Source organism: Sceloporus occidentalis, unplaced genomic scaffold (assembly GCF_023333645.1).
Source record: "Sceloporus occidentalis isolate IW3139 unplaced genomic scaffold, rSceOcc1.0.p SCAF_3, whole genome shotgun sequence".
NCBI lineage: Eukaryota > Metazoa > Chordata > Lepidosauria > Squamata > Phrynosomatidae > Sceloporus > Sceloporus occidentalis.
The window spans coordinates 734,694-755,197 of record NW_028316983.1 but is presented as its reverse complement, the minus strand read 5'-3'; the positions used below and the strand labels follow the sequence as shown (position 1 = coordinate 755,197).

At 47.4% G+C, this 20,504-nt stretch overlaps 1 protein-coding gene across 1 annotated transcript; it reads right to left on the bottom strand.

Moving 5' to 3' along the window:
- Window positions 1–2,176: 2,176 nt before the first annotated feature.
- LOC149315376 (waprin-Phi1-like) lies at window positions 2,177–6,452 on the bottom strand. The gene is made up of 3 exons (XM_089518425.1): window positions 6,319–6,452; window positions 5,884–6,036; window positions 2,177–2,415 (listed from the first exon to the last, which is right to left on the bottom strand). Exons 1-3 carry the CDS (start codon window positions 6,446–6,448, stop codon window positions 2,264–2,266), a joined length of 435 nt encoding a protein of 144 aa, XP_089374551.1. The 5' UTR covers window positions 6,449–6,452; the 3' UTR covers window positions 2,177–2,263.
- Window positions 6,453–20,504: the final 14,052 nt, after the last annotated feature.

Below are 20,504 nucleotides of genomic sequence, written 5' to 3'. Positions count from 1 at the left end.
TTGGATGCTCAAGTCCCATTAAATACAATGGCAGAGTAAAACAAGTGTGTGAACATTCAGAAGACAATGCTGTAATCGGGTTTCAGAGAAAACAGTCATGGCAGACTCATCTGATCTTGATTTCAACATATCCTGATTTCAGTAAAGCCTTTGTCAAGGTTCCCCATGACATTCTTGCAAAGAAACTTGTAAAATGTGGGCTAGACAAGGCAACTGTTGAATGGATTCGTAATTGGTTGACCGGCCGAACCCAAAGGATGGTCAGCCATGGCTCCTTTTCATCCTGGAGAGAAGTGACCAGTGGGGTGTCCAGTGGGGCTCTGTCCTGGGCCCAGTGCTATTCAACATCTTTATCAATGACCTGGATGACAGAATTGGGAGCATACTTATCAAATTTGCAGATGACACCAAATTAGGGGGAATAGCTAATACCCCAGAGGACAGGATCAAGATTCAAAATGACCTGAATAGACTAGAAAGCTGGGCCAAAACTAACAAAATGAAATTCAAGACAGAGAAATGTCAGGTACTGCACTTAGGGCGGAAAAATAAAATGCACAGATATAGGATTATGGGGGACACCTGGCTGAATGAAAGTAAATGTGAAAGGGATCTGGGAGTCCAAGTGGACCACAAGTTGAACATGAGTGAACAGTGTGATGCGGCAGCTAAAAAGGCCAATGCGATTTTAGGCTGCATCAATAGAAGTATAGTGTCTAGATCAAGAGAAGTAGTAATAGTGCCACTGCATTCTGCTTTGGTCAGGCCCCACCTGGAATAATATTGTGTCCAGTTCTGGGCACCACAATTCAAAAAGGACATTGAGAAACTGGAGCCATGTGTCCAAAGGAGGGCGACTAAAATGGTGAAAGGTCTGGAAACCATGAAGCCCTATGAGGAGAGACTTAGGGAGCTGGGGATGTTTAGCCTGGAGAAGAGAAGGTTAAGAGGTGATAGGAGAGCCCTGTTTAAGTATTTGAAGGGATGTTATATTGAGGAGGAGCAAGCTTGTTTTCTGCTGCTCCAGAGAGTAGGTCACAAAAGAGCAATGGAGGCAAGGTACAGGAAAAGGGATTCCAGCTCAACATTAGGAGGAACTTCTTGAGAGTAAGGGCTGTTTGACAGTGGAAGACTCTCCTTCCTCGGAGATTTTGGTGGAGTCTCCCTCCTTGGAGGTCTTTAAGCAGAGGCTGGACTCTTGACCCCATCCACATTCGTCTCTTCCCACAGGCCAGTCCCTTTGCAAAACTGGATCTGCCAGTTCATCTCTATGAAGAAGGACCAGTTTCCTATGCCTTTCTGTACCATGTTAAAACGGGACCTGCAACTTCATTTCCATACACAGAGGATGTTTAGTTTATTGCCATCCTGACATACCAATGGCATATATATAGGTCTGTACCTGGCATTGTTGTTGTCAACTGCTGTTGAGTCGATCTCGACCCATGGCGACCCTATGGATGAGCCATCTCCAAGGCCCCCCTCTGTCCTGCCCTGTTCTGCTTCATTCCTGCAACCCCATAAAACCCATTGTGACCTCCTTGATAGAGTCCATCCTTCTCCATCTGGCCTCTCTTCCTCCTTCCCTCTACCTTTCCCCAGCATTACTATGGTCTTTTCCAAGGAGCCCTTCCTTCTCCTGATGTGTCCAAAGTACAACAGCCTCAGTCTGGTCATTTTGGCTTCTTCCAGGGAGGTTTCTGGCTTGATCGGGACCCCTTGGTTTGTCCTTTTGGCTGCTGTCCGTGGGATCCTCAGCCCTCTTCTCCAGCCCCACATCATCTCCAAGGGATGGATAAGGCTCCTAGTCACACTCTTCACCCCTCTTTTACACGCTCACATATGCATTTGTGTAGACTCATATACACAAAAGAGTGAGTGTTTCTGTCTGACTGTGCATGACAGAGTAAATGAGGATGAGAGAGAAGGAAGGAAGGAAGGAAGGAAGGAAGGAAGGAAGGAAGGAAGGTAGGTGACAGAGTGTGTATATAGATCTGTGAGCATTGGTGCATGTGAGTGTGGTTCTGTGTGTGAGACAGCATGTGTAAAATTTACCCATGTGCTAAATATTGGATTCATTTAAGTAAAACTCTTCTAATTTTTACCATGTCATTTCCTTACGAAATGTGAAAAGCACATAAATGTGCAAATGAAAATACACACGCTAAGCAGACAGAATCTTTTTATTCATAGACTACATTAAACAAGGGGAGGATGCAAGGTCCGCATGGAAATGTAAAGAGCGGGGTCACAAGGAGAAGTGTCATTTTGCAGCTTTTCTAGCTCCCCAACAGATCTTTCCACAGCCAAAGCGGCAACACAAGCCTCCTCCTTGGCAGTCTTCGTTCCTCTGGCATTCGCGTCTGCATGGCAGCCCAGCCTTGATCTTGAACATGGGACACCCTTTGTTTTTCACTGGAAGAAACAAGAGGTCAGGAATGAAACCAGAGAGAGAGAAGACAAGGCAAGAAACAGGGTGGCCAGGGACTTGACCCATTGCTTGGATGGGGGACACCTGGGTTAAGGAGACTTCTACCTGTGAAAGGGATCTGGGAGTCCACAAGTTGAACATGAATCAACAGTGCAATACGGCAGCTAAAAAGGCCAATGCGATTCTAGGCTGCATCAATAGAACTGTAGTGTTTAGATCAAGGGAAGTAATAGTGCTACTCTATTCTGCTTTGGTCAGGCCTCACCTGGAATATTGTCTTTAGTTTTAGGCACCACAATTCAAAAAGGATGTTGAGAAACTGCAACTGTGTGCAAAGGAGAGCAACTAAAATAGTGAAGGGTCTGGAAACCATGAAGCCCTCTGAGGAGAGACTTAAGGAGCTGGGGATGTTTAGCCTGGAGAAGAGAAGGTTAAGAAGGGATAGGATAGCCCTGTTTAAATACTTGAAGGGATGCCATATTGAGGAGGGAGCAAGCTTGTTTTCTGCTGCTCCAGAGACTAAGAAATGGAACAATGGATGCTAGCCCCAGGAAAACAGATTCCAGCTGAACATTAGGAGGAACTTCCTGAGAGTCAGGGCTGTTTGACAGTGGAACACACTCCTTCCACAGAGATTTTGGTGGATTCTCCTTCCTTGGAGGTCATTAAACAGAGGCTGGATGGCCATCTGTCAATGGGGATGCTTTGATTGAGAGTTCCTGCATGGCAGAAGAAGGGGGTTGGATGGCCCTTGGCATCTTTTACAGCTCTAGGATTCTACGATTCTATGATTCTGTGATTAACCCGTGATAATCCCACAATGGCACTATTGGTTTTCACACACCGTTGAGATTAATCACTTCATAAGTGCCATTATCCCGTGAATAACCAGACAAGAAACAGCAGCAAATCATTCGCGGGATGACTTTTTTGCTGTTTATTGCCTGGTTATTCTCTGGTTATTCACATGATAATGGCCCTTGTGTTAATCTCATTTTAATTGTGTTTCATGCCATACCTGGCCCAGAGGGACCTTGAAACAGTGGTACACGCTCTGGTAACTTCTCGATTGGATTTCTGCAATGCGCTCTACATGGGGCAACCCTTGTACCATACCCGGAAGCTACAAATGGTCCAGAATATGGCAGCCAGACTGGTCACTGGCACGTCCAGGACCAGTCACATTACACCGGTACTTAAAAATCTGCATTGGCTGCCCATTCGCTTCCGGGCGCAATACAAGGTGTTGGTTATAACCTATAAAGCCCTACATGGCTTGGGCCCAGGATACCTTGAGGACTGCCTCTCCCCATACATTCCGCCCCGCACCCTCAGAACATCTGGGCAGCAACTACTGAGGGTTCCAGGGGCCAGGTTAGTCTCCACAACAAGGAGATCATATTCCATCGTCGCCCCGACCCTCTGGAATACGCTGCCCACTGAGCTCCGCTCGGCCACCTCCCTGGCCCAGTTCAGGAAGGAGCTGAAAACCTTCCTGTTCCAATCAGCATTCCCCAATACAAGTTCAGCTAGTCCCCTCACTGACAGCAAGGGTATCTGGCTGAAGGGGTTTTAATGTTGGTTTTAATAGTTATATTGTATTTGTATTGTTTGTTTGTTTTGATGATATTGTATTGTTCTATCTTGTTGTTCACCGCTCTGATCACGAGAAGGGCGGTATATAAATAAAAGTTTTATTATTATTTATTATTATTAATTGCGTGATTTTCTTGGGTCAATTACTATTTAAACTCCTAATTGCCTCCTGTATGATAAACTCCCCTGCCTGCATCCACAACTACACTATCATCAATCACAGAATCGTAGAGTTGGAAGAGACCCCCAAGAAGGGCCCTGATCCAGTCCAACCCCCTTCTTCTGCCATGCAGGAACTCTCAGTCAAAGCATCCCATTGACAGAGATGGCCATCCAAAGAAGGAGACTCCACCGAAACCTCAGAGGGAGCGTCTTCCAGTCGAACAGCCCTTACTGTCAGGAAGTCCCTCCTAATGTTCATAAAGCTGAACCATAGACCCCTAGAGCTGCAAGGTACCCCAAAGGCCATTGAATCCAACCCTCTTTTGGGGCAGCAATCCACATCCCACCAGAATGCCACTCCTCTGATGCCTTGGCAAAATAACCAGTGAATCTGCAGAATCTGGAGGCTGGTTCCTTCCAGCTCACCATCGCAGCCAGTCCCAGCTCCTTTGCATCTGGACCTGTGAGGTTCACATCCACGCATTGTTTGTAGTCAGTGCACACTACGCAGGGTCCGGCAAGATGCCCCTCGGCCCGCCAGGCAGCATTGCTCATTCCTTCTGCAGTCCCACTGGCATTCAGTTGTGCTATTGTGTCACCATGTGAAACAACGTGGCACATTGCAGGGTGCACCCTGCAAGCCCCAAAAATCTGTGCCCCTCTTTGCTGGGACGCCCCATTGCCTGGCACCAAGGCTGGATTAAGATGCATGGGGTCCTCTAGAGCCGTTCCAAAAACAGGGAGCACTGCCATAAGATTTCATTCATCAAATAAATGAAGAAAAGGAAGAAAATACAGGGGACTAGTCTACAGATGAGTGCATTATGCCAACTGCTGCAGATATTCACACACTCACATTGACTCTACTTTTCTGTGCAAATTTGCACCCATTTGCATCTATTCACCCTCCCTCTGCCAAAAATGTGCAACCATCTGAATCTAGGCAAAACAGACAGACAGACAGACAGACAGAAAAAAGCCACATGTGCAATAAGGTGCATTTCTGGATTTCTGTGGCTATTCCATTAAAAACTACAAAGCATTTTCCTGCACAGTTTAAGGGGTTTTGGGGAATGTCCTGAAAAAAGTGCCTTGAAAAGATTCAAATATATACATAAATTCCAAAAAGGAAACCTTGATTTTGCCATTTTGTATAAGGGATGCCATTATAGTATGCCATTGTATGTAATGAGGCTTGAGCATCCACGGATTTTGGTGTCCTCGAAGGTCCTGGGAACCAAACTCCAAAAGACAACAAGGGCCCCCACTGCATTTTAATAGTATAGACAAGTCCTAGGCCTAGTGGGCCAAAGCCCCGAAATCCTGACATGTGAAGCCACCCTTAAGTCTGCACCTTCATTGAGACGAAGCGCCTGCCCTCCTGCTATTTGACTCATTCACTAATATATACAATATTGGCCTCCGAAACAGGATTCAGGAAAGGACTGGGGAGAAGACGGAGGAAGCAACTGCCTGCTTTCAGTGCCGTTTCTCCTGACCTCTGAGCAGCCATGGAACAATTGCGCAAACTGCACCATGGCCATAGTTTTTTGTGGCTGTTTAGGGCTATGTGGCCATGTTCTAGAAGCACCATGGCTGATCTGACCTGCCTGACTCTTTGGGGGCTAAGCCCTCCAGCCCTGACTATCTCCTTGGCCCAGGTGTGTGTATGTATGGACTGGCACAAGCATTACCATCCGGGGTCTGGCAAGACATCCCACAGCCTGCCGGGCAGCATTTCTCGTTGCCTCCGCAGTCAGTGTCCGACTGGCATTCTGTTGTGCAGTTCCTGCTGGTGGTTGCCGTCTCTGTGTTTGCAGAGCATGTGCCAGGCTTCCCTGCTGCAGCTGGAAATAAAGGCAAAAGAGTTGGCCCCTTGAAAGCCTTGAAAGCAGGAGAGCTTCCCTCCCTCAGCCCTTGGCATGCCAAGGGGGAAAGAGGCTGGCAGAGGGACAGTTGGCTCTCCAAAGCCTCAAGGGGAGGAAGGGCAAACCTCCCAGCTGCCCACTGGGTGCAAGTGTCAGGGGCTGGAGGTGCCAGGGTGCGCATGGGCTGGCAGTGCCAGGCTAAAGTCAGAGGCCTTCCTCTCCTTTGGAGAGCCAAGTGGGCAGATGCTTTCTCTCACCCACCTTTAACGTTGTTATATTCGGATGCATCCAGTAGCTGAGCGCAAAAGGTGGAGAGCCCCAGAAGAGAGAGCAAGAGGAGTTGGTAGTTGCTGCTGCTGTTGCTCCTGCTTTTGGTCCTCCTGGGTTTCATGCTGCCTTCTAAGTGGGGCTTTGCCTGCCCCAGACCAAGCTTTAAGCTCTGCCAGGCGTGGCTGGCAGAGGGAGGGAGGGAGGGAGGGAGGGAGGGAGGGAGGGAGGTAAGAAAGGAAGGGAAGAAGGAAGGAAGGAAGGAGGCCGTTGGACGGTGGTGATGAACAGAGTGAGAACAGGCTCAGCTGAGCAACCTCCTGGTGCAATTGCACAATGCTCAGGGCAGTTCAGGTGTCCTTCTGGCTGCTGGCCTCAGTGCAAACCAGGAGGAAGTACAAAGCAAGTTCAGCAAAGCAAGTGCAGAGAGCCTTCTTCTTCATCCTGCGGCCAACTGGGCACTCCAGCTGTTCTTTCCAGATCCTCTTCCCCTTTGCCTCTTGCAGGGCCCAGATGACAGCGATGGCCAGCCTGGCATCTTTTCCTCCCTGCTCTGCTTGTGGGCTTCCCAGAACCATGGGGCTGGTGGCTGCAAGAGATAGGATGATGGGTTATAAAGGGAGATCCTCCTCGTTCTCTTCCTTGCAGCCCAGGCAGGAGTCTTCCTCTTTTGGCCACTGGTCACACTGACCACTGGCCCTGTGAGGCTGACAAGTCTTTCTAAAGGGAGCCCATCGACAGAAACCTTCCCCCCATTTCAGGGCAGCCATTGTGTTCTTGTAGAGAAAAAATGCGGTTGGAGAGTCCTTTGATATTTAAGGTTGGTGATTGCTCAATATTGGGAAAGCCCAGAAATGCCTCAGATAGAGGAATTGTAACAGAAATGTCAGGAAACTTAAATTTCTAGGATTGGCAGAGCAATAGGATTGGCAAGAGGACCTAGTAATTGAAAATCCATAAGTTTATTTCCAATTGTCGACAAAGGAAAACAATGAACTCAGTGGAATTCAAGTTCCAAAAGCTGAGACCCCGAACAAGACAAAATGGCTCTTTTGATATTATTCAAGACAAAGAAGCTTCTTCCATACACCTGATTGGCTAATTACAATTTAAACATACAGAATTCTTACAATCAGAACAGAAATACATGCATACATTAAAACTGCATCATCACTCCTTTCCCCCTCCTGTAGGAATTCAGTGGCTTTCCTCCTAACCTTGCTTCTGAATGTCAACTATGTGTCCTTATCTCAGTAGTTTATGTTATGTCTTTTTACTGGTGCCAGCTTCCATCCAGGTCAAGATGCACTCCTTATTCCTTTGCTCTAGTTTCTCTAAACTCCAAGCCTTTATTTCAAAAACCATCTCTCTGGCTGACAAAGGTGACTCCATCTTTCTATAGCTTTTTATTTCAACAAGGAATATTTCCACCACAGAATGGCCATTGAAGCTTATTGAAACGTATGAAATGGACATATTTAAAGCACAAAGATGTTGAGATACGGATAATGAATGGTTTAGATAATAGAATTTTGTAAAGATAAATGGAGATCTAGAGCAGGAACTGAACCCAGATCAATGAACTGTATGAAATCATTTGTAAATTATAATGTATTGTATATTAAGTCTTAGGAATCATTCAGGATGCCTTTGAAAAAAACGATCTTGGTTGTTCAAGGAAGGATGCTCTTGGAGGGGGGCTGGGAGTTGTAAGCGAGTCAACTAACTTGGGGGAGTCGGGCCCCAATGTCTGGCACCTGACTTGCCAAGACTGGCCTACATAACAAGGACGGTGGCTTGTATGGTTGTGTATAAGTGTGAAATTGTAAATTTAAAAAATCTGGTGTACGTTTGGGGGTTGGACTATGACTCTGGAGACCAGGGTTCAAATATCAGTTTGTCTATGCAAACCTATTGGGTGACTCTGGGCAAGAAGTCACACTCTCTCATCCTCAGGGGAAGGCAATGGCAAGCTTCTCTGAGCAAATCCTGCCAAGAAAACTCCATGATAGGTTCACCTTGGGGTTTGCTACAAGTTGGAAACAACGTGCAAGTGCATAAGAATAACAACAACTATGTTTCTGTATCCCTATTATGTGTTGCTTGGCTCACTCGCTTGAGTTGTCCCAGTCAAGTCACTGCATTTCCTTTCCTCTCGCCGATATGACATTTGCCAGTTCTTTTAGTACCCTTGGATGTAGTTCCATCTGGTCCCGGAGACTTAAATTCATCTAGATTAACCAGGTGTTCCTCTACTATCTCTTTACTTATTCTGTCCTCTGCTCCATTATCCTCAGGTTGAGCCCCTTTTCCTTTTCTGAGAAGACTGAGGCAAAGAAGGTCTTGAGGAATTCTGCCTTTTCTCTGTCTTCTCTTCGCATTTTGCCATCTTCTCCATGGAGTAGTCCTACCGTTTCCTCCTTCTTCTTCCTTTTGGAAGACACTTGTAAGCAGCCCAGAAGGAAGGAGATGCCTGCCCAAAACAGCTCTTATCGTCAGGAGGTTCTTCCTTATGTTAAGGTGGATTCTCTTTTCCTGTACTTTGAATCCATTGCTCTGGATCCTATTCTCTGGAGCAGCAGAAAACAAGCTTGATCCATTCTCAACACGGCATCCCTTCAAATATTTAAACAGTGCTCTCATATCACCCCTAAACCGTCTCTTTTCCAGGCTTGTTCCATCCCCAATATGACACCCTTTCAGATATTTAAGCATGGCTCTCATGTCCTGTATCTAGGGTCAAACATCCACCAGAATGGAGATGGCACCCAAGAAATAAGAAGACAACTAGGGATGGGAAGGGCACCTATGAAAGAACTAAATAAGATCCTAAAGAGCATAGACATACCTCTGGGGCACTAAAGTAGAGTTTTCCAAGCTCTAGTATTCCCCATCACCAGCTATGGATGTGAGACAATGAAAAAGATGGATAGGAAAATATCAGCTTATTTCAGATATGGTGCTGGAGAAGAATGGCAGCCAAAAGGGCCAACAAATGGGTCCTTGAACGATCAAAGCAGAAATCCCGCTGGATGCCAGGATGATGAAACTGAGGCTGTAGTACTTGGGCCTCATCATGAGAAGCCATGGCTCACGAGAGAAAGTCAATCATGCTAAGAAAGGTGGAGGGCAGCAGAAAGAGAGGAAGACTGCATTCCAGATGGATGGACCTGATCATGGGGGCCATGGACCTGAACCTGCAAGACCCAAGCAGAGCCTTGGAGGTGTCTCATCCACAGGGCCACCATGAGTCCAGGCCGACTCCAGGGCAGTTAACAACAACAACAACGACAACAACAACGACAACAACAACAACAGCCATGCCAGCCCTTAACCTTCTCTTATCCAGATTAAACATCCCCAGCTCCCTAAGTCGTTCCTCATAGGGCTTCATGATTTCCGGACCCTTCTTCATTTTGGTGGCCTTCCTTTACACACAGTCCAGTTTCTCAATGAGAGAAATGGATTTGAATCAAACACATAGGATTTAATAAGAGAGTTAGAAACATAGGACTAGAGTAGAAAGGATTATATAATCGTATGCTATAATTAGATTACATATATAGATAGTATGGAACCACATATACACATGTATACTATTATAATCAATATATCTAATGGGATTGAATAAAGTTCAGCTGAGGCCCTTTGACTGAAGGGGGATTTCATAAAATAATTAAGTTAGTAAAAGAAATAGTTTTTAGATAAGTTTTTTTAGATTGTGTTCACTTTATAAAAGTATATTGGACTTCAAGTTATTAAATATATAACACCCCTGAACACTGTTATCCATGAAATAAATTGTTTGTAAGAATTAAGGGGGTTTATATCTTTGGTAAATAAACATGATACACATTTCTTGGAGGTCTTTAAACAGAGGCTGGAAGGCCATCTGTCAATGGGGCTGTTTTGACTGAGAGTTCCTGCATGGCAGAAGAAGGGGGTTGGACTGGATGACCTTTAGGGTCCCTTCCAATCCTAATATTTTATGATTTTGTGATTGTAGAATATGTTGAGTTTATTTATTTTATAAAACATAGACTGAATAAGTTACTCTTGGCTATATCAAGACGATTAAGATGGCTAGTGTCTTGTTTAGAAAATAAATAAATAAAGAATAAAATAGACTTGCATTACAAATATAGCAATTAAATTAGACAAAAAGCTTCAAAGGAAAGAAGCCTTTCTCTGCAAACCAAGGACAATGTTAGAGGGAGAAATAAATCAAGAGATACGGGAGTTTTATTCTCACTAATGGACAAGAATCCTTTTTTCATAAAAGGCTGACTTAACGTTCACACCAAAATCTAACTGACCCTGCGTTCGTGATGATGATGATGATGATGATGATGATGATGATGATGATGGGGTGATGGATATTAGAACACACCTATGAATCTATAATGGCTAATTTAAATGGTCATGAGATGTATGGTATGGGTGGTGATGTTACATACATGCAAAGGAGACTTAAGACTAATCACATCTCTTGATCTGGCCAATGAAAAATATGATGATAAAAATGATGATGATGATGATATAAAGAATTGTATAAATAAGGTGCAAAATCTGTGTAAACCCGTGCTCTCTCTCTCTTTGCTTAATTTTGCTGATAGATTGATTGATTGCACCCTTTTCTGCAGAATTGATTATTCTTTTCAAATAAATGTGGCTTATTGCTCTTTCACCTGATTATTTGTTTGGTTGTTTTCTTAAGTCCTTCTTGTCTTTAGCTCAACAAATTGGAAAGTGGATTTTTATATCTCACACTCAACATCCTTCTTGAATTGTGGTGCCCAAGAACTGGACACAGTATTATTCCAGGTGAGGCCTGACCAAAGCGGAACAGAATGGTACTATTACTTCCTGTGGTCTGGACACTACACTCCTATTGATGCAGCCTAGGATCATATTGGCTTTTTTAGCTGCTGCATCACACTGTTGACTCACGTTCACCTAGTAACCTACTAGGACTCCTAGATCCCTTTCATATCTACTGTTGTCAAGCCAGGTGTCCCCCATCTATGCATTTTATTTCTTCCTGTCCAAGTGTAACCAAGGTGGCATTGAAGTCCAGTTCGGCCAAAGAGAAAGGCCGTTGTTTTCACTTCCAAGATGATCCCAGATTCTGAAGGCTGAGGAGAGAAAGACCCCAATGATCCCATTTCAGTCTCTCATCTGCTGGACTCCATCCAGGTCTCAGTGTTTGGAGCCGGAGGGTTGCTGGGCTTGATGTGGCCAAAGACTGACTTTTCCTTGACATCTGCATTCCTGACCCAGAGGACAAAAGAGCTTCATTGATGCCCAAAGACCTGCCCTTCTTTGCCTTCTATCCTCAAAGGATCATGTTTATGCACTGTATATTTCTCTTTTTAAGAGAAACAGGCCAAACAGGAAAGGAGGAGGATTAGCATCATCATGTGTCAGGGATGTTTCCACCTGGGAAGAGATCCAGGACATAAATCCTGGAAGCCAAAGATGTAGACAAAGACTGACTTTGGCCCTGACGCCTGCATTCCTGATCAGGAGGGCAAAAGGGTGATGCCCAAAGACCTGCCCTTGTTTGCTTTCTAGACTCAAAGCCTAGACCCTTCACCATTTTAGTCGCCCTCCTTTGGACACATGGCTCCAGGTTCTCTTTTTGAATTGTGGTGCCCAGAACTGGACACAATATTATTCTAGGTGGGGCCTGACCAGAGCAGAATAGAGTGGCACTATTACTTCTCTTGATCTGGACTTCTATTGATGCAGCCTAGAATTGCATTGGCCTTTTTAGCTGCCGCATCGCACTGTTGACTCATGTTCAACTTGTGGTCTACTGGGACTCCCAGATCCCTTTCACATGTACTTTCATTCAGCCAGGTCTCCCCCATCATCCTATATCTGTGCATGTCATTTTCCCACCCTCAGTGCAGTACCTTACATTTGTCTGCGTTGAATTTACAAAACTTGTAAAATGTGGGCTAGACAATGCAGCTGTTAAATGGATTTGTAATTGGTTGACCGGACAAATCAAAGGGTGCTCAGCAATGGGTCCTCTTCTTCATCCTGGAGAGGAGTGACCAGTGGGGTGTCCAGTGGGGCTCTGTCCTGGGCCCAGTTTGCTATTCAACATCTTTATCAATTACTTGGATGAAGGAATGGAAAGCATGCTTACCAAATTTGCAGACTACACCAGATGAGGAGGGCAGTGGAGTTGGCGACCACAGCAAATGCTAAGGCAGAAATAGGCAAATGGTGGCAGTGGATGCAATTTTGGGCCTCTGGGACCTCTGGAGGGGCACATGCATTGCCAAGGAAAGCACCGCTTGAGTAGGAAAGAAATGAAACTGAAGTGAAGTACATTTTTAATTGTGAGAAATGGGAATTTGTTTTTGGTGTTGCATGGCGCAGAGTGTTCCTGATGTCCGTTTAATTAAAATGGTGAATTGGAACTCCTGGGAGGTTATGGAAGCAATATGCTTTCTTTTTGCAGGGAAGTCTATCCTTCTCTCCCTCCAACCCAAAGGTACACATGGTGGGAACCCAGCAGGCAGGGCCTTTTTAGTGGCTGCCCTTCCTAGAGAGGTTAGACTGGTGGCCTCCTTGCCATCCTACTGTGGGCCAGGTCACCTGAAGGACTCTTCTCCCTTATGGACCAGCCTGTGTCTTGGGATCTTCTCTTCATCCCACTATCAGGGACATAGCCAGGATTTTGAGAAGGGGGGGGGGTGTCCAGACTAAGTGCCACCATTTTGAAGGGCTGAAAGCCCCCCCCAGACACAGAAAGAGGGTTGAGCCTTTACCTCAGGAAGGGGGAAGAGGGGAAGAAGGGGAGGGGGCTGCTCCTCTTGCGTGCCATTGCCAAAGGCTCCTCAGGTTCATTCAGGGGAAAGGAGAGGCAAGAGAGCTGTCTTTGCAACAACCCGGGGCAGGGAAGTTTGTCCTTGGAGTGAAGGCAAGGGGAGGAAAAAGAGAAAAGAGGGCTTGCTCCCTGGCATCCTCCTCTCAGGGCTCCTGCTGCCCTGGTGCCTTCCCCAAAACCCAAATGCGTGGGGAGCTCTGGCTGAAGCAGGAGCAGCAACCAGGGCATGGTCCCTTTTCCTCATCCTCTGCTCTCTGGAGGGCAACCTGCATGTGGAGGGGGGCAGGGAAGGGAGAGGGAGAGAGAGTACGCCAAATAGAGCGAAAGAGGGAGAGAGAGAAGCCGCAGCCACACCTAGACTTCAATCTACTTCCTCAGATGCATTTAGATCCAATAATAATAATAATAATAATAATAATAATAAGTAGAGAGATCTTGCAGCACTTTTGAGCCTCACCGAAAGAAAGAAATTGGAGCATGAGCTTTCCTAGACTTCAGTCTACTTCCTCAAGTGCATTTGTGGCTTGCAAAAGATCACCCAGCCAAACCCATGCATCAAGAGGGTGGTGAAATGAGGAGGGGGTCTTTGGCTAAGAGAGAGGCGAGAAGGAGTGAAAGACCCTCTGTGCATGCTCAGGCACTCACTGCTTCTAAGACTGAGCATTGAAACAATAATTCTGAGGTTCAGAGGCTTGGCGGCCTTCCCTTCAACACAAGCAAGGCCCCTTCCAGAAAGAAAATGGAGAGGGGTGGGGAGTGGGTTTAACTCATGGATAGAGGTCCCACTGGGCGACCATGGGCAGGTCACACTCTCTCAGCCCCAGAGAAACACCCTCTGGAAACATTTGCCAGGAAAACCCCATGATAGGTTTGCCTTAGGGTTGCCTTAGGGTTGCCATGAGTCAGAACCAACTTGCAAATAGCATCAGCAAAAGAGCTCCAAGGCTGCATCCACACTGCAGAAATAGTGCGGTTTGAAAACACTTTAACTGCCCTGGCTCCATGCTATGGGATCATGGGATGTGTAGTTTTGGGCGCTATTTAGCCATCTCTGCCAGCCACAAGAATCTGAAGTGCAATTCCCAGATCTCCTCATCATTTCAGAAAAGGAGCCAAGGCAGTTTGGTTCTTATGGTTGACACCACTTTAACTTCCATTATAGCTCTGTGCTATGGAATCTTGGGATTTGTAGTTTTGAGGAGCTGTTTAGCCATCTCTGTCAGGTGCCACAGCAAACTTCAAATCCCAGCATTCCACAGCATGGAGCCAAGGGCAGTTAAAGGCATCAAACTGGATTATTTCTTTAGTGCAGATGCAAACGGAGTCCTTCCTCTCAAGCGGTTCACATCAGATAAATTCAGGTTGATAAAGCAAAGTGCAGCTGCTCAAGCAATAAGCGGCAGCCACTCTGTTCATGCTCAGAGACACTCTGTTCAGAGGAGGGCAAAAAAGGAGCTACTTCAGGATGAGCTTATGAAACGTGAATGGCTTTAATGGCTGGACTCAAGTAGCTTCAATATATACCATTATAGATATATGTAAACATCCCAAACTCTGAAAGACTCCAAAATACATCTAGTCCTCAGCATTTTGGATAAGGGAGAGTCAAGCTGTCGTTGATTATTGTTATTAGAAGTCACCTTTTCTTTCTTTGCTATTTCCTTTGAGAGCCTTCCTTCCTTCTCCCTTCTTTCTTTCCTTTCTCTTCCTCCCTCCCTCGTTTTTCCTTCCTTTGTTCTGTGTGTCTTCCTTCCCTCTTCTTCCTCCTCCTCCTCTTCCTCTCCCGAACGGAGACCTTTTTCTGGCAAAAGCACGGAGGAGGAGGAGGAGGAGAAAGGAAGGACTAGAGGCAACGAAGATGTCTCCCTCTCTCCCTCCTGAGTCTGACGGTCGGAAGGAGGAAGCAGGAGGAAGGGGCTTGAACAGGCACTGCCCCCGCCTCAAGGCTCCCTCTCTCAGCCTCCCTGCTCCCGGAGACTTTCCGTGCTTTTGATGGAGGGGAGGAGGAGGAGGAAGGCTTGATGGGGGGTCCGGACCCCCCAACCCCCCCTTCCCTACATCCCTGCCACTATCCTCACAGAAAGGGATCTGGGAGTCCAAGTAGACCACAAGTTGAACAGGAGTCAAGAGTGTGATGCGGCAGCTAAAAAGGCCAATGCAATTGCAGACTGCATCAACAGAAGCATGGTGTCTAGATCAAGGGAAGTCATAGTGCCACTCTAGTCTGCTTTGGTCAGGCCCCACCTGGAATAATATTGTGTCCAAAGGAGGGCAACCAAAATGGTGAAGGGTCTGGAAACCATGAAGGCCTCTGAGGAGAGACTTAGGGAATTGCTGGGGATGTTTAGTCTGGAGAAGAGAAGGTCAAGAGGTGATACGATAGCCCTGCTTAAATAGTTGATTGTGAGTTCCTGCATGGCAGAAGGGGGTCAGTCTGGATGGCCCTTAGGGGTCTTTCCCAATTGTACGATTCCTGCATCCCACACTCTTCAGTTTGTTGAGAGACACCCTTTTTATAGCATTTCGTAAACTGACACAGAACGATTTAGTGTTTCCTGTGGCTTAACTGAAAGCGTCTGTGCCGCAGCTGCTTTCCTCTCCTCTCCTTCTTCCCTCTCTTTCCTTCAACCCTTTATTCTTTGCAAAAGGCAAACAATACGAAGACCCAAAGTCCAAGGGTCCCACTTTGGAAAAATCCAGGCTGCAAAGAGGCAGCACTGCTTCTGATGGATTAGACCCAAATTCAGCCACGTTTCTGTGAAGGTTTCACCAAAAGAAAGAGGAAGCGGTGACGAATTTGGGGGAAGAAGGAGGAGAGCAAAAGGCTCATCTTCATCTCAAAGTTGGAAACTTCCCCCCTCAAAGCATAAATTGAACACATTATTAGACAGTCAAAGCGTTCAACAAACAGCCAGCCCTCGGTTTTTTAGTCGTTGGACTCAAGCATCTGCAGCTTGAAAATGCTTAATATATATGTATAAATTCCCAAAGGCAAACCCTGCTTTGCCATTTTGCTGCGCCATTGTGGATAATGGGCCTTGAGCATCCGTGGATTTTGGACTCTACAAAGAGTCCTGGACCTGAACTTCGGCGGATACGAAGGTCCCTCTGTATATTTAGCAAGCCCTGAAGAAGAAGAAAGTAAGCAAAGGAACTTGGTTGTTAAAGCTAAAAGCCGTCACGGTTTTCCTGCTCCAACCAGTGAACAGAAAAGCAGCACGAAAAGAGCCATCAATAATAGGATACAGCAGTCATGATAAAGACATCTAACAAGTGGACTTCCAAGCGTCGCTTTTCCCATCTTGAGAACCAGGCCTCATCTTACGGCCGCCAAACCAAAGGTTGGTTTGAAGAAGGAGAGGAGATTGGTCCGATGTCTTTCAGCAAAGCTTTTCAGTCCAAGCTTGTTATCCAATGTTGTCTTAATTTGTTGCCTGCTATATTTTATTGTCTGAATGTGAGATGTATTAATGTGTCTTATGTTCAATGAATTTCACAGAATGTACTCCATGGCCAGGTTTAAGTTTTATCTGTTTCAACTGACTGTGTGTACAGCGCTGTGTAAGTGTGTGCTTAACAACAACAACAACAACAACAACAACAACAACAACAACGGGCATATCTATGAGAAACGACTCAGCCCAGTCAGGCAAGCCTTGTCCAGGGAAGGAAAACATTTTGGAGCCATTCAGCAAATCGTTCTGCCATTTAAAACTATTCAGCAAAACACTGTCATTTTGCCAAAGCGCAACCCACCAAAAGTGAAGGAATGGACCTGGAGCGCCTTGGCGTTTCCATTTGCACAACAGCGTTTCCTTTCCTTGGCGACAGGTGTGACACTGCGCCCCAAGGCCAGCGAATGTGGAGGAGGGCCCATGTGAGGCCGAGGGGCCGGGCCCAGTCCTGGGGAAGCAAGCCAAGAAGGGCGCTGAGAGACTGGAGCTGGGTGTCCAGAGGAAGGGGCTGGAGACCAGGAAGCCCTCTGAGCTGCTGGGGCTGTTCAGCCTGGAGAAGAGAAGGCCAAGAGGGGATAGGATGAGAGCCCTGTTTAAATACTTGAAGGGATGGATGGCATGGTGAGGAGGAGCAAGCTTGTTTTCTGCTGCTCCAGAGAACAGGACACAAGGGGGCAATGGAGGCAAGCTCAACGTTATGGGGCTTCCTGAGAGTCAGGGCTGTCGGACGGCGGAACCCACTCCTTCCTTGGAGTCTGGTAGCGCCCCCTTCAGGAACCGAGCAGAAGGCGGCATTGTTTATAGCCTAAGGTTACATAGAGGCGGCTGCGGTTCTTTCTTTTGCCGCATTTGGAGGAAGCGTTCTCCCGCAAAGCAAGCATTTCAGCCGGAACTCTTTCTTTCAAGAGCCCAGGAAAAGACTGGAACCAATTACAAACCGTGTAAGGAGGAGTGGGCCGAGGAGAGGCGGGGCCTTCAGGGTAGTGATGTGGCGGCTCCTGATTGGCTGCCTTGGGGGGCGTGGCCTAGGCAGCAGCCGCAGTATAAAAGGCGCAAACTGGACACCCGTTCCGCAGAAGAGGGGCGTGGCTTGGTGGAGACGGACGTCTCTGTCTCTCCGTCGTGTTACTTACTTTACTTGTAACTCACGCTGCCAGTACGAAGAGTGTTTCCGCAATGGCGAAGAAAGCGCACCTGTTCGTAGCAGCAGCCCAAGTTGTGTTACTTTTACCGCCAGTTACTGCGCTTCCGACATCCATACAGAGCGTGGCATTTATACTAGTAGCGCCCTTTGTGGCCGGGGCCTGACTGTGCAGAGTTATTGCCTCCCTCGTTCGACGCCGCGGACGTTTCCTGCTAAGGCGCCTCATGGCCGGTATTTTCTGGTGGCTCCTGCGCCCAGTTCTTGTGCGCCTCCTGAGCTGGTGCCTGGCGGGCAGCAACTCCCCCAAAGGCCTGGCGGGGCTCCTGGCGGTGTCCCTGGCGGAACGCCTCTCAAAGCTCCTCATGCAGCTCCTGGCGGAACGCCTCGCCTTCCACCAAGGGGCTCTGTTCCCTCAGGCGCCGCCCGCCTCGCCTCCCGGCTCCGGTGCCTCTTCTGCGGAGGCTCCTCCCCCGACCGGAAGTGAGTCGCCCTGGAGGTTTAGGTTCGTGTCTGGGTCAGTGGCGCTCTCTCAGCCTCAGCCCCTGGTCGGCCTCCGGGTTAATGGCGCCCTGAGGGAAGGGCCCAATCCTGGCTGATACGCCAGCTGCAACCCTACCTGGGCCGGGGGGACCTTGAAACGGTGGTACATGCTCTGGTGACCTCTCGGTTGGATTTCTGTAATGCGCTCTACATGGGGCAAGCCTTGTACCATACCCGGAAACTCCAATTGGTGCAGAATATGGCAGCGAGGTTGGTCACTGGATGTTCCAGGACCAGCCATATAACACCTGTTCTGCATGATCTGCATTGGCTGCCCATTCGCTTCCGGGCGCAATACAAGGTGTTGGTTATTACCTATAAAGCCCTAAATGGCTTGGGCCCAGGGTACTTGGAGGACCGCCTCTCCCCATATAATCCGCCCCGCACTCTCAGGTCGACCAGGAAGCAACTCCTGAGGGTTCCTGACATGAGATATTCCGTGACTGTGGAGAGGGCGCTTTCTAGCTCAGCCCAGCAGCTTTGGAACTCTCTTCCCGGTGAGCTCCGCTCGGTTACCTCCCTTGACCTGTTCAGGAAGAAGTTAAAAACCTTCCTCTTCCAACAGGCTTTCCCCCAGATGCTATGAGACCTGCTCTCTCCTTGTTGCACCAGCACTTTAGGCTAGTTTGTTTGGTTTTATCTTGGGACTTTTTATTCTGTTTTTAATTAATCTGATGTATTGTTGTGGTTTTTATATGAATACTGTTTGCAAATTGTACATTGTGTAGTACTCTGTTGTAACCCGCTTTGATCTCCCAGGAAAAGCGGGCTATAAATAAACAGTTTATTATTTATTATTATTAATATTGGCCCATAGGGAATCATTGGGGAATAGGGGTCCATAGGGGATCATTGGGGAATAGGGGTCCATAGGGGATCATTGGGGAATACTGGCCCATAGTGCAACATAGGGGAATACTGGCCCCTAGGGACTCATTGGGGAGGAGGGGTCCATAGGGAATCATTGGGGAATACTGGCCCATAGGGACTCATTGGGGAGGAGAGGTCCATAGGGGATCATTGGGGAATACCGGCCCATAGTGCAACATAGGGGAATACTGCCCCCTAGGGACTCATTGGGGGGGAGGGGTCCATAGGGAATCATTGGGGAATAGTGGTCCATAGGGAATCCTTGGGGAATACTGGCCCATAGAGCAACATAGGGGAATATAGGCCCATAGGGAATCATTGGGGAATAGGGGTCCATAGGGGATCATTGGGGGATACTGGCCCATAGAGCAACATAGGGGAATACTGGCCCCTAGGGACTCATTGGGGAGGAGGGGTCCATAGGGAATCATTGGGGAATAGTGGCCCATAGAGCAACATAGGGGAATATAGGCCCATAGGGAATCATTGGGGAATAGGGGTCCATAGGGGATCATTGGGGAATACTGGCCCATAGTGCAACATAGGGGAATACTGGCCCCTAGGGACTCATTGGGGAGGAGGGGTCCATAGGAATCATTGGGGAATAGTGGCCCATAGAGCAACATAGGGGAATATAGGCCCATAGGGAATCATTGGGGAATAAGGGTCCATAGGGGATCATTGGGGAATACTGGCCCATAGAGCAACATAGGGGAATATTGGCCAATAGGGAATCATTGGGGAATACTGGCCCATAGGGAAACATAGGTGAATACTGGCCCATAGGGAATCATTGGGGAATAGGGGTCCATAGGGGATCATTGGGGAATACTGGCCCATAGTGCAACATAGGGGAATACTGGCCCCTAGGGACTCATTGGGGAGGAGGGGTCCATAGGAATCATTGGGGAATAGTGGCCCATAGAGCAACATAGGGGAATATTGGCCAATAGGGAATCATTGGGGAATACTGGCCCATAGGGAAACATAGGTGAATACTGGCCCATAGGGAATCATTGGGGAATAGTGGTCCATAGGGAATCCTTGGGGAATACTGGCCCATAGAGCAACATAGGGGAATATAGGCCCATAGGGAATCATTGGGGAATAGGGGTCCATAGGGGATCATTGGGGAATACTGGCCCATAGTACAACATAGGGAAATACTGGCCCCTAGGGACTCATTGGGGAGGAGGGGTCCATAGGGGATCATTGGGGAATACCGGCCCATGGGGCAACATAGGCGAATACCGGCCCATGGGGCAACATAGGGGAATACCGGCCCATGGGGCAACATAGGGGTATACTGGCCCATGGGGCAACATAG

Bases quoted from the DNA above. Each gene is read 5' to 3' on its own strand.
- LOC149315376 (XM_089518425.1), bottom strand. From the start codon at position 6,448: ATGAAACCCAGGAGGACCAAAAGCAGGAGCAACAGCAGCAGCAACTAC. The intron at 6,037-6,318 runs GTGGGTGAGAGA...CTTTATTTCCAG, and splicing joins CGAATATAACAACGTTAAAG to CTGCAGCAGGGAAGCCTGGC. The intron at 2,416-5,883 runs GTAATGCTTGTG...TGTTTCTTCCAG, and splicing joins GTCTTGCCAGACCCCGGATG to TGAAAAACAAAGGGTGTCCC.